This window comes from Doryrhamphus excisus, chromosome 15 (assembly GCF_030265055.1).
Source record: "Doryrhamphus excisus isolate RoL2022-K1 chromosome 15, RoL_Dexc_1.0, whole genome shotgun sequence".
Lineage (NCBI taxonomy): Eukaryota > Metazoa > Chordata > Actinopteri > Syngnathiformes > Syngnathidae > Doryrhamphus > Doryrhamphus excisus.
In genome coordinates, this window is record NC_080480.1 from 10,591,075 (window position 1) to 10,605,008 (window position 13,934).

The 13,934-nt window shown below is 40.9% G+C and overlaps 3 protein-coding genes across 3 annotated transcripts; 1 reads left to right on the forward strand and 2 right to left on the reverse strand.

Annotated features, from left to right (window-relative positions):
- Positions 1–465: 465 nt before the first annotated feature.
- dhps (deoxyhypusine synthase) lies at positions 466–8,604 on the reverse strand. The gene is made up of 10 exons (XM_058050180.1): positions 8,442–8,604; positions 8,010–8,211; positions 7,776–7,937; positions 7,559–7,680; positions 6,407–6,503; positions 6,235–6,321; positions 5,103–5,208; positions 4,927–5,030; positions 4,211–4,336; positions 466–3,577 (listed from the first exon to the last, which is right to left on the reverse strand). Exons 2-10 carry the CDS (start codon positions 8,202–8,204, stop codon positions 3,482–3,484), a joined length of 1,095 nt encoding a protein of 364 aa, XP_057906163.1. The 5' UTR covers positions 8,205–8,211; positions 8,442–8,604; the 3' UTR covers positions 466–3,481.
- A 611-nt stretch (positions 8,605–9,215) lies between these two features.
- On the forward strand, positions 9,216–9,902 carry LOC131103329 (guanine nucleotide-binding protein G(I)/G(S)/G(O) subunit gamma-7-like). Its single transcript, XM_058049490.1, has 2 exons — positions 9,216–9,373; positions 9,487–9,902. The coding sequence occupies exons 1-2, from the start codon at positions 9,293–9,295 to the stop codon at positions 9,610–9,612; spliced, it is 207 nt and encodes a 68-aa protein (XP_057905473.1). The 5' UTR covers positions 9,216–9,292; the 3' UTR covers positions 9,613–9,902.
- Positions 9,903–10,330: 428 nt separating this feature from the next.
- fbxw9 (F-box and WD repeat domain containing 9) lies at positions 10,331–13,848 on the reverse strand. The gene is made up of 7 exons (XM_058049392.1): positions 13,410–13,848; positions 13,188–13,335; positions 12,295–13,114; positions 11,941–12,089; positions 11,662–11,865; positions 11,518–11,583; positions 10,331–10,943 (listed from the first exon to the last, which is right to left on the reverse strand). Exons 1-7 carry the CDS (start codon positions 13,484–13,486, stop codon positions 10,866–10,868), a joined length of 1,542 nt encoding a protein of 513 aa, XP_057905375.1. The 5' UTR covers positions 13,487–13,848; the 3' UTR covers positions 10,331–10,865.
- Between the last annotated feature and the right edge of the window lie 86 nt (positions 13,849–13,934).

The window sequence follows — 13,934 nt, forward strand, 5'->3', positions numbered from 1 at the left end:
ACACTTTCCATGTTAAAGGTTTAAAAAAAGGAATGTGGAAATGCATGGTGGGCCGGAATAAGACGCTGGGCGAGCGATTTCCCCACTCCTGGTCGAACATCATACACTTGATTCTATTGTTGTACAACATGTGGGCACAAAACCGATATCAAAACCAATCAATCAGTGAATGTTTGTCCTTGCAGCTTGGTTTCGCCATCACTCGCCCAAGTCACAAAACCCGAGCTGCGTGAGTCAGATCACTTCCTGATTCTCAGCATGAGGTAGACGACATGTTTTGAAAAAGGTCCTCCTCCCTCACATACACTGGTGTACCTGCTAATGGACAATGTGTTGGTTCCCATGGTAACATAACAGGTCAACAGAGGGGAGACAAGACAATTGCCATTTTGACTGCAGTGCGTATCACACAGATAATAAACACAAATAAGAGGGGGGAGGAGGGGGAGGTGGTATGAGCACTGTCTGCTGTGTGCAGATGCCGCACGACATTACCATAGCGTGACTCCGACTCACAAACACACTTAGCATTGATTACAAGTTACTACCAGATTTTCATCTGCACAAAATGAACGAACATCTGGCATCCCAACATCTGAACAGTTGGCAAAACTAATGTTAAGAAGGGAGTCGGTGTGTGTCGATGCCATTTATTGTCTTTTTATTATTCAAATAAGGTACTGTAATGTACTTACTGTATCTATTGCTGCATAATATTCCTGGTAATTTTTACAACTTTGAATTGTATTTATTAATTAATTTTCTACGTGTATTTTCCTTTTATCTTATTTCTTTTATTCATTTTATACTGAACAAGTTACATGCAAACCACAGAAAACTTTTTAGATTTTCCAGAATCTGCACCTATTCCAGCTGTATTTCCTTTGATTTGTACTTCCTGACAAAACGGTCTGTTTTAATTTATTTCACCCACAGCCCACCTCCGAGCATGCCAACTCCGCTGTGATTACTCACACGGCCAAAGTACTTCCTAACTATAAACCACAAGGAAGTCCATCCCTCTGTGACATCACAAAGGGGCAGTTTTACCACGCCTTTTCAAACCGAGCGTTTTGAGCCATCCCAAACTTCTTTCAGGGCTCACTTCCAAATGTGCAAACCTCATTATCTGAAACTTTGGCATGGTTTAACACGAGAATACAACATTCTAACTACATTTATAAGTCAGAAAAGTGGAAAAGCCTTAATAGGTCCCCTTTCATCTTATCTTAAACTTGATATTAAGTTGCAGGCAGAAATCGTTTTTAAAAAAAACACTTCTAAAACCGTACAGTGTATGAGTAGGAATGTCCCTGGTATAGTTTATCAACTAAATCTGACCTCCCCTAACATATTTCTATTCCACTGCTATACATATAACCCAGCACCACTGCATTGGGAAAAAATGTGCACTCAATCCATAGGAAATGGGTTGACTGGAAAGTGGGAAAGGAACACCCAATTTGTGTGTACGTGTGTGTGTGTGTCGCATTTTGGGCTCAGGTTTTGGGAAAGTTGACTGTGTCACAGTTCCTATTCCACTCATTTCCATCAAAAAAAGAAAAAAACTATAGAAGCGTGGAAAATCTGGTTTTGCAAACATACCGCAAAAAAGTGTCCATGATTGGGCTTTTAAAAAAACAATAAAAAAAGTGAATAAGATGGTTATGAAAACAATATGAGGATACGGGAAGCGTGATTAGGCACAGGAACTATTACTGCCACAACAGCAGACTGATTTATCTCAATGGGAAATGTCTTCCTCACCATGACTTGATTATGTGGTTCTTGAGAAAATGAGTTTGAAGTAACTGTATGTCGTCTGGGCGGGAACAAATTCAATCAACCAAAGTGAAGAGAGGTGGTCCCAGTTGTGAATTCAAGCTGAGAAAATCGTAGTTTACTCCTCTTTCGTTTATTCAAAACAGAAAGTTCAAGGATTTCTTGCGACTGAAATTCAAACATGTCTTTTTTTTCTGAGATGTTGAAAGGCAGCACATTTTTTCTCCAACACAAGCCCAATGCCATTAGTTGAAATGCAAAGCTCCTTCATGTCCCTTCATTTTGTCATTAAGACTCATGTATTATTCACCGAGGTAAAAGCCAAAGCCACATCTAAGACTATGTCCACACGAACACGGATATTTTCAAAAATGCACAGTCCCACCTCAAAACAGTCTCCATCCACAAGAGTGGACTTAAAAAAATAGCCTGTTCACTTACCAAAAGTCCAGGAACCATGTTTTTTTTATTGCCCGTGCGTAAGTCAATAACTTAGTGTTCTTTTGTTTAAAAACAGAAAATGACACAAAACAAAACCCTATGTTTACTAAGAGTATCAAGATTAAAACGTAGTTAAATTTCTCATTCACAAAAACACATCTCGTGAGGCAGTAAGCCTAGGACAATAATACATGAATTAATTCATCACACAATCAATGAACATGAACTGGCCTTAATATATTGCCCTGTGCATATGTGTCCGTTTTCCTTCTCTCGGCTCCAAACAAGAGAGGGTTCACTGTGTGTACTGGTTTCAGCAACTTGGCACAACTTAGTCTCTTCGTCTCAGTGGGTGGAGGCGGAGCTGCTGGCATACACACAGTGCTGAAGGGTGTAGCCTTGTGAGGAGCAAGGCTAGATAACTTAGTAGAAATTAAATGAGTACATTGCAATATATAGTCATATGCTTTTTAGATGTTTAAATTGTACTTTTCTTAAATTAAAATCTCATCTCATGAACCAAGTGTCTCATGACACCCCTACTGTTTACTCGGTCACACAAAAACACACACACACACACACACACAAGCTGGACTTGATTGATACCATGAGACAAGATTGGATTTACTTGATTGAAACTCCATTTTCCAAAAGTTTTTATTAAGGACAAAACCCTTCATTGGTGTTCGGAAGAGAAAATATAGGTTTTATATCCGTATTTGTGTGGACATGTCCTAAAATAAAAGTTTATTTTATTTCCCCCTTACGCCGGGATTTATCCCTCTAAAAGGTTTAATCATACTAAATGGTAAAGTAGTTGTATTATCCAAACAAATAAATGTGCAACAAATAAATGACTAGGAAAATGCAATACTATTCAAAACATTGTGAAATAAAGCATTGCATGTGTGACTCGTGATATCTTCTGAAAATATCCAATTTTCCTTTCAGCAGTAAAAAAAAAACGACAATCTGACATCATGATTTTGCGGTTAAGATAAGGATGCGTGCGTGCCACAGCATGCGACGATGTTATTTCAGCCCTCTGAATAAGAGTAAAACTACTTGTCCTAACAAGTAATTATTGTCTGCGTCAAGCAAAGAGACATCATGTGGTCTCGTTTCTACATGGCAGCATTGTTCCCACAGGAATGCTGCGGTGCTTGGAAAAGTTTACCTGGTGTAAAAGCAGAGGGAAAGTGGCTGACTGTTGTCTTTAATAAGACAAAGTCCTGGGCTGCTGTTTACTTCTGTCCATTCACTCCATGTTCTTGCCTGCGATTAGCTTGTCAGCGTGGAGAGCGAACGTCTCGGCCACAATCAAGGGGAACACCAAGGAGGCATCAGCGTATACCTAAGAATAGACACAACAAAATGCCACGTTCATAACATAAATTATCTTGACATTATCTATGACATGTCATTTATGAGAATGCAATTAGTCCTATCTTTTAGTCCACAGTAAAGCCCCGTGGCTGGTTCTTTTTTTATTTGCACCATTGGCGCCCCCGTCAGGCCAAATGAATACCTTACACGCTGATGCCAGCAGTGATGCTTAAGGCAACTCTTTACAAAGGCGGGTGAGGAGCGCAAGTTCAAAAATCTGGTAAAAATCTGCTAAGGTAATTTCAGATATTTATAAAGGCAGAATTAATACATTTTCAGTTACACACATCACTTCCCGGGTCCAGGCCCACACAAGTCACAGATATTACACTACATATGACGTCTCCTGAATGTCTTATATTTGTATTATTGTTCATTTATCTCTTTTGTATTCTTGGAAATCCTTTGTTTAGACCAACAATACTAACAATTTGCTTAAACATGCATATATTTACAAATAATAGGCCATATTCAAGCACAAAACAGTTATTAACCGTGATAGAGTGAGGGCGCAATGTTGGAACCACGATGGAGCGAGGGGCGATTACATATAGTATGATAAAAGCGACAGCACTGGTCTTTCGAGGACCGAAAGCGGTACCTTCACAGGTTTGGCGTCTGTTCTGATCTTGCCCCAGGACACAGCCTCGTCGGGCCGGGCGCCAGAGTCTGAGCCGTCAAACTCCTGGCCTGTGTTGACGTACACACTGTAATCGGCACCATTTCTCTGGAAAAAAACAAAAATAGAATCCGTACACATGGGTGTGAGCTTTAAATAAGCGATGTACAAATTGTTTAGTGTTCTTTATTTTCAATTTTAATTTTAACATATTGCACTTATACTGAAAGCTATGTCAGGATTACTGTTTTGGTCTATTTGGGTGCCTGAACAATTAAAAATTAAAGACCTTGTGTGTACATGTTTGCAGGTTGGGTTACCTAGTGGCAGCAGGAGGTGATCTGTAACTGCAAATTGATGCACACTCACACTACCATCATCTTAACAAAAGGTTAAAAAAGCAGCAGGGTGTAAGCTTTTATGCACACATGAAGAAGAAATACATCACCACAGCCTGCTGAGTTCTGAGAAATAAGTCGATGCGGCAGGCCACAGATGACACAGATATCCAACAGTGACCCATTTCACGCTGCCTTTTGTTGCATAGGATTTAAATCAATACAACACTGAGGAGTGTCTCTAATGCCGTTTCAATTGCGAATTATTATGCGTTTTTTGATCTTAACTCTTTTTTAAAGCACGTGTTGGTATTGCCGTTAGTCTACTTGTGTTAAAGAGCAGAAGAAGAGGGTAGTTACCATGAGATTGGCATTGGCTATATGATGCTTGACCAACCCACCACCCAGGATGATCATTCCTGTTTTGTTGGCATGTACCGCCTGGGTGTTCAACCTTCGTATATCTATAAAAGAACATGCACACAGTTAGAGACGCTCATCAAACAATAACCTGTACAGTAAATGTAGCTGTTAACCTTCCACGATGTCCAGTACAAGGCCGGGGCTCTTATAGGAGTGGAAGTATATCATATCACCAAGGGAGCCATCTGTCAACGCGGGACTGAATACTGGGATGTTATTCTAAAGTCAAACAGAACAATACCAAGGATATCAGTTTCACATGAGCTGTACTTTGAATACATGAATATACGTTGATTTATGAATGGACATAAAGGTGTTGGGAAGTGAGGATGGGGCTTCAATGAGAAAGATAATTGGAGAGAGGCTGTTATTGCCAAATTGTTAAACTCATTACACTCATCCCTCCCTACATCACAGTTTGAACATCGCTTCCTCACTCTATGGCAGTTTTTTTTTTAATTCATTAATTAATAGATGATCGCTATTTTGTGGTTGACTATGGCCTATTATAAGTCAAAAATATTGAAAACCAACGTATATGTAGTATTCTACACTGGTCACTCGGCATCAGTAACATTACATTGATGAGACATGACATTGTACTACATTACCTTATGAGTGAAAAAAAAAATGTCCTCGCATTCCGTGTGGAAGTGGTAAATATTTACTTATTTATATTTTATAATATTTTCTTATTTTGTTCTTCCCCATTCATTTATCCATTCCCCACAGCTTCTAGTTAGCTCGCTAGAATGCTATGTTTAAAACGGAGGCCATCTTGTGTCCCTGCAGAGATACCATATCCTGCATGTAACAGCTATGCAATGTGATGCAAACAAATAATACGAGTGTTAAGATCCTTTGGGGGGTGTTAATAATGGTAAAACCTGTATTTCGAAGGTCATAAACAGGTTTTACATGCTCTAACAACAAAATATTAAATGTATTAATATTAAATCCTACTTTGTGGGATGTGTTACTGTGTTACTGTTACTGCAGTAACACAGCCAGTGTTGTAACAACGGGTAGGAGCAAACTGCTCAGCCAACATTTTGGGCGCCATACATTGGAGGCAAGTATAGAGTGCATGACGTAGCAAACCCAACATCTTAAAGAGCATGCAAAGGTAGGTAAAGCTAAGTCAATGTTTTTTGCGTTTATACACCACTATAGTTGACACGGTTCATTGAATACAGGCATCACCTGGAGCATTTAGGGTAGTCCTAAAAAATACCGGAGACTCACCTTGTACGCCCAGTAGTAGACTGAGTCAGTATTATTGATCTCCTTGCCAAGCCGGTGGATCATTTTAGAAGGTGTCCAACATGCACCCTAGAATCATTTCAATCACATCAAACAAGTTATAGTAATTAGTAGTAAAAGAGTATTAGCTAACTAGATGATTGGGTATCCTCACCTGTGTGTTCTGCTCCAACAGCATCTGGTCCAAGATGGGTATGAGCCAGTCTTCAAATTTACAGTAGTTATCATTGGGCACCAGTAGGTTGCCAATCCTTGAAGACAAAGCGTGGAAGGGAATTTGATGCATAACATTAGATTAGACCAGTGAGGATTAATCCTGACTTCATCAAGTACGCCCTTTGCAAATGGAGGAAGCGAGGCAGAGCCTTTAGCCCAGTGTGTGGAGTATTTTACCCTTCTACCCGTTTTATTGATTGATTTCATTGATTTTTATTCTGACTCCTTTTATTGTTAAAAGTAAAATCTAAATATTGGTCTTTTTTTATTAATACGCCTGACTTAGGCCTTTACATTTTTTTTGCTTGATTTGTTCCATGAATTAGCAAAAGTTTAGATAGGTTTAATAAAAATCTTTGTAATGATCACATTTTATCATGTCATGTTCATTCACCTGTCTTCGGGCAAGAGGCGGGGTACACCCCGGACTGGTCGCCAATCACAGGGCACATATAGACAAACAACCATTCACACTCACATTCATACCTATGGACAATTTGGAGTCACCAATTAACCTAGCATGTTTTTGGAATGTGGGAGGAAATCGGAGTACCTGGAGAAAACCCACACATGCACAGGGAGAACATGCAAACTCCACAAAGAGATGGCAGAGGGTGGAATCGAACTCAGGTCTCCTAGCTGTGAGGTCTGTGTGCTAACCACTTGAACGCCGTGCAGTCCATCATGTCATGTTATTATTCATTAAACTTTTTTCAGGTTTTAGCTTGTTCGCTAGTTACACTGAGAGTGGATTTGATAAATTATTGAAAACAAATTAATGAGATCAATTAAATCTATACAGTGTTAATATTTAATTGGCCCTGGGCCACTCTGCACTGAAAAAAATCGGGCCTCAACGTCAAAAAGGTTAAGAACCCCTGGATTAAGACCATAGCATCACTTCAATGTACACAGCTGTATTATTGCAACATACTGTCTTTCCGACGGATGTAGTACTCTTGCCATTGCAAAAATATTGGTGCTTCATTACAGAAACATGGATTATTCGTTTTGTGTCATTAAAGATTCATGACATGGCCTCCTTCCTCATAGATGTAAACCGTTGTCTCACAAACCCTCATTTACTCACCTGTTGATACCTCTTAGGCGAAGCTCCTTGCCAGGGAGGCTGAAATCTCCAAGGTATGTGTGAGCCAGACACTTGATCAAGTCCTCCTCGATGCCACCTGCTGTGGTCACAATCACATCCACCTACCCAAAAGGCCAACAAACTCATCAATATATGCTGTGTGTAAAATGTACCAAATGGAAAGGCGATATATACCATCGATGATTGATGCACATACCATTTTGTGTTCTACCAGGTATCGAATGCTCTCCCTGACTCCAGAGCTAATCAGGTTTGAAGTGTATCCCAGGAATATAGTACAGCCTGGTCGGCGAGGTGCATCACCTGATGCTTTACATTCATTTTCCTCTGCTGGAATTGGCTCGAGGCGCTTCTCGATCTGGGAATCATTCGACAGTTAACCACATTTACACATCATTCCCTACTTGAAGAACATCGCCAGCATCCTCACCATGCGGTTGATTTCTTGGATGGCCAAACCGAGGCTGCTGGCCTGGAAGCCTGTGGTGAGGTAGGACTTCAGCACAGCCTGGAGATCAAGTCCCTGGTTGAAGTCGTAGCCTCTAATTTTCGGTAAGTCCTCAGGTAAGTCGCTGGTGGTTTTCAGCACAGCCTCGAGGGCTACAGAGGGGGCGTGTTCTGCCATTCTTCACCTACAACCAGACATTCGAGTGATGTTGACGTAGCTACATGTATTCCATTCGTTTGTGAAGTTTAACCCACTCACTCCGCAAAAACTGATATAATTACACAGCGTGTTATTTCAACTCCGTGAGAGGCGGAATATCACACTTCCGGTTCATAGACAAGCTAACAGCTTGCTCCAGTCAAACGCAATTACCAATTCCAATACAACACGACTACGGAGAAAATATGAACATACCTTTAAAAGGACATATGCAAACAACTTGTCGAGGACGATTATGTCTTTCACCACATAATAAATATTACCATTCCTGTAAACACCACATGTAGGTGACCAGAAATGTTACACTACGGAAAGCGGAAATGGACAAACTTCTTCGGAGTGTGTTCAAATCGGCTCACTGCCGCCATCAACAAATGCAGTGGCGTGTTAGTGTATTACCCCCAATATTTGAATTCAAAAAGCCAAATCACATCAGACACAATACCGTAATTCCGATATATTTTCTAATAGGTTTTAATTTTTATTTTGTAAAATAAAATTGTAAAAGCTTTTTTTCTGGATGCTTAGCTCCCATCCCAAAATAAATAAAAACATCATACAGAAACATTAATTTACAAATTGCTCTGGTCAATATGAAATATAACTAAGAAAAACAAATAGATAAATAAATTTGTCTTAAGAGTCTACCTAATTCTACCTCTTCCGAGATTCACAGCCATGTAAATAACATTAGTGCTATGTTTTACAATTATACCTTTACATGTTAATAAATTCAGGAATAGGCCAGAAAACCCTCTTTAAACCAAAAAGAGGAGTGATGTATACAGTATACAGAATATTTAGTGAGTAAACCTGGCCATTGTATTAGAACGTTCATTTTTTCATGGTGGGCGTGCTCTTTGTGACCTTTAGGATGACCTTTAAAAGCAGCATTCAAAGGGGCTCACCATTCAGAGCAGTGAATAAAACTGGAGTTCTGGTTAAAAGAGGAAGCTTTTTAAACTATGATCAAACAGAACCTGTTCACAATTGTTGTGCTCCTTTTTTACTCTAAAAGGACATAAAATCTTTTGGGTTTTTAAAAAATGAGTTGCTGTAATAGCCACGCTCAGGTGCAAAAACTGGTGGAGCAGCTTCGGGTGGAGGCAAGCATGGAGAGAATTAAGGTATGTTGCAAGATTCCATCATTCTTTTTAGAGTAATGTCATTGACACTGACAAAAAAAACGACACCTTGAAAATGTTACATGCTTGTGAAGGTTTCTCCACCTGTGTCCTAGATCTCCCTCACAGCAGTAGACTTGGTCCAGTACTGCCAGGACCACAAGCGGAGTGACCCTCTGCTTACCAGAATTGCAGCCTCCTCCAACCCATTCAAAGATAAGAAGACCTGTGTGCTGCTTTGAGACACCAAAATACTCCTGCTTTGTTGTCAATCTACATCTTAAGTGCAACAATTGTAATGTGCTTTAAACGTAATTATTTTCTGTCACGCCATTGAGGGACAGAAATGTTTATTCTCCTGTCCCCAAAATACTATTGAGAAACTGATTATATACATATTTGGTGTGGCATCTGTAATGATGCAGACTCAGCATCAGTCCTGTGTGATGAAGAGAGAGCTGAGCTGAAAGGCAAAACTCTCAATTGTATTCTGTATATTGTACATATATTGTATATATATTGTATAATGACAATAAAGGCCATTCCATTCCATTCCAATTGATATCGATCTGGTTTCCCACACTCACGAGAAACTCGGAAGTAGAACCACTGCTCCTGGAAAGGAGCCAAATTAGGTGGCTTGGCGTCTGGTCATGCCTCCTTGGGAGGTGCTCAGAGCAAGTCTGACTGGTATAGGCCTTGGGACAGACCCAGGACATGTTGGAGAGACTGTCTCTCAGCTGGCCTGAGAACACCTTCGGATCCGCTGGGAGGAGTTGGACGAATTGGACAGGAAAAGGGAAGTCTGGACTTGCCCGCTTAGGCTGCTGCCCCTCCGACCCGACCTCAGATAAGTGGTAGAAGATGGATGGATGCTGTGAAACCTGTGTAATCTTGGAGCTTCTAATAAATAGACAAAAGACAACTTGGTTTCTTTGGACAATCTTTATTGATGGAAAAATTGCCATAACAACTGCCATGCTGTCATGTAAAAAAAAAGCACGAGTGTTTTCATCTAAGAGAAGACTGGCAAAATCAATGTTAAATACATAAAGCACATAAGTACACTTGCACAGTGTTATAAAAAAAAAAACAGCAAGAGCTGTGAATTAATTAACATAAGATGAGATGTTTCTAATATTTGTATTACCTTGTGTAACAGATGTGGCGCTAACAAAGGCCACAACAAATTGAACATCATCTTTCAAAGTGCAGAATAACCGAGTCTTCTCATGGCTTTTATTACATTGTACTGGACACATGTGCATCACTTATATTATACAGTATTTTTATTATTAAAGGGGCATTATAAAGGCAGAATGGTTGATTGAGAAAATTGTGTTCCAAGAGTCATTACCATAAATGCCACTATACTGTAATCTCTTTCAATACCAGACTGACCTCTTTTGTTATTTTAAATAAAACTGTCAATATAAGTTGTTTTCATATGTGAAAAACCACAGTTGTGGTACTGGAAGGTTTGGCAACTTCGATTTCATGTCTCTCTGGGCCTCCAAATTTCCACGCCCATATCACCGGAGGCAACAGCAAGGATTCCGGCCTCCACACTCAGCTGGCAAAATTGGGGAAGGGAGGGAAAACATATGAAAAATATCATCATATGGCACACTTGACACCTGAAGTCTGGTAAGTAGTATGACTGCTTTGATGATGCTTGGAAGAGGTGGGCCAGAGCTTGGCAATATTGTTCATGCACAAGCACAACGTAGATGAGTTGGGTGATTAATGTGATTGCTCCTCTTGTCAGTTGTTAATGATAACAGCCACTTTAGATAGAAATACTGTACATAAAAAGACGTGAAACAATAAGTCAGAGCCGACAGTACATCTAATTTGATCGCTCCTCTTGCCAATTCATGCAACGTGCCACTTTACAAAATGAAAATAGTAAAACTCTAATCAAAAAAGGCAAGGCTAACAGTACACTTGTATACCTTATGTGATCACTCCTCCAATTAATAACCATGACACTACATAATAGAAATACACTGGAACCCCCAGATATTTGCAATTCAGCATTCTTGAATCTGAAAACTTATGATTTTTTTTATCAAATAAAGTTACTAATGTGATCCCTTTGCACAACAGAAACAAATAATCCATAAAATCAGTAAGGCTAAACTCACCCCTGAGGCTCCAGCTTGGTGACGCAGTGTGCATAATGTCTTTGGAGGCCCACAAGGGATGTGCACCTGAGGGAAAGGAGAGCTTAAATTGAGTGTATGAAGGTTAGAGTCTACATACATAAGTAAAGAAATAAGATCTCATGCCTTGACGGTACAATCAGAGGAACATGTGTAGAGACTTCCAGGTGACTTATGAATGCCGGTCACCATAGCTGTGTGCCCCACATCAAAGTGCGCCATGGATTTTAAGACACCTTCCTGCAAGGAGAAGGAGTGGAGCAAGCCTTTGTGGTCTCCACCCCACACCTCATTGTCACTGTAGCTCATGGACCGCAGGTAAGAGCTCAGCTGGAAGACAGTGGAGACTATTGGAGGTCATCTTGCACAGAAGTCTTTCATTCCTAATGTGTCAGTTGCACCTACCCGAACTTTATTTAGGAATTTGTCAGCCCGGCGGTCGTAGACAGCCACTGTGCAATCTTTACTCGCAGAGATCATGTATTTGTCGTCAGCCGCCAGACACATGACTGCACTCGTATGGAGACGGAGGCTTTTCAAGCAAGAAAAAGCAGCTGCGTGCAAAACAAATAAGTGGAAATTACAGATGCAAGCACTTAATGAAATATAGTCAGTAATAGAGCTCTATCTGCCTTTATAAAGACAACCACAAAGGCACTTGTAGAAGTAGAACACAAACCTGCGCCAAGGAAAAATGATCCTAAACATTAAAAATAGCAATCCAGTGCCTAAGGTGTCATTAATGCAAAATCGTTTCACCTCTCGGGTCGTATATGCTGATCCTTTCATCAAATGTTCCAGCCAGCAGAACATCGGGCAGACAGGTCAAGCAGAGCACAGCACCCCCAGCGTTGATCATCCCCTTCTCTGCTCCAGAGGCCTGCAGGTCCCAAAGCCTCACCGTACTGTCTAAGCCTCCCGAGGCCAGCAGGGGTCCCTGGGATGCCAGACACCACACCCATCCCTGGTGGGTGCTGAATTTGTGGCAGCCTAGCAGCGTGTGCAGAAGCATACTGCTTGCGTCTGCCTGCAGTTTCCAAATATTAACGTTTCGATCTCTGGAGCCTGTGGCACAGAGAGTTCCGTCACCACCCACCAGGAGGACTGAGTTGACCTGGGCAATGTGGCCTGAATTCAGGGTGAGGCGCTCAAGTGCTCGGGTTGGGCTGTGATGTTTTGGTGGTTGATGCTGTTCTCTTACTACATGGCTGCCATTATCCTGATTATCAAGAGCACCATTCTGTTCAAGTAATCCATCTTCTTCTGGATTTTCTCCCAATCTCTGCTCCGGTTCTTCAACAAGTTCACCAACCAATCGTTCATCAGCACCATATGCATCTCTCTCAGGCTCCATCTCTCCGCGTGCCTCTATCCGTTGTTGCTGCCTCTGGTGTTCATCAACATGCTGTGCCATGCCGGACCAGCAGGTAATCAGTTGCTCCATCTCCAAGCAAGCATTGGGCCAGTCAAAGTCTTCCCTCAGGCCCACAGGAAAGCTAGCTTTTGAGCCAACGAGTCTGTGAGCCCGAAGCTGCCAGGCAGTGCTGTCCTTGCAGACATTACGCAAAGCTGAACAGACCTGAAAGGAGGCAACATTAGTAAAGCATTGGTGCTTTTATACAGTATACTTTTTGCCACATTTTCCAACTCACATTTGGCAGCACAGAGATAACACAGTGAGCAGGAAGGTGTGAGGCAATATGGGTCACCATCTCCCACGGCAATGACAACAAGCCACTGGCCTCGGGAGAAGGACAGGTGTCAACATCTGCTTGAAACGCACAGCCACTTTCGAGAGGACTGAAAGGAGATAGCTATCTAAATTAGATATATTATATGGACAGCATGATCATTACAATTATAGGTAGTCTTACCTTCGCATCTCTGGACCAGAGATATCGTGAGAAGGTCCACTTTGTTCCTCATCATAAGCTACAGGCCTTCGGTCCATCCTAATTTCATCTGTATCCGAATCAGCATAGGCGTGTCTTTCACGGCTACTACCTTAACCTAGCCTCTTTAGGTAGCTGTGTAAGCTTTGACAGCTAACAACAATGCGATTTTATAAAACTATCATACATTGCTCCACTAAATAACCAAGGTGAAAACAAGCGACCACATGACTCAAATGTATTGCGATAACGTTATCGTCAAATGGCCCTAATGGAGTAAGACATATAACATCAATAAATAAATTAAAAAAAGATATCAGCGAAATATTAACGCCTAACTACCTCCAGTAGTATGAGCAAAACACAAAGTCTCCTCCGCTGTCAACATTAACGGGCATACATGCAAACTTACTTCCTGTAACGTGACGTCATCAAAGTGAGACATTTTTGATAAAGATGTTTGAGATGATTAAAATTAAGTTAAATATCCCCCGCGTCCCTCGTTAG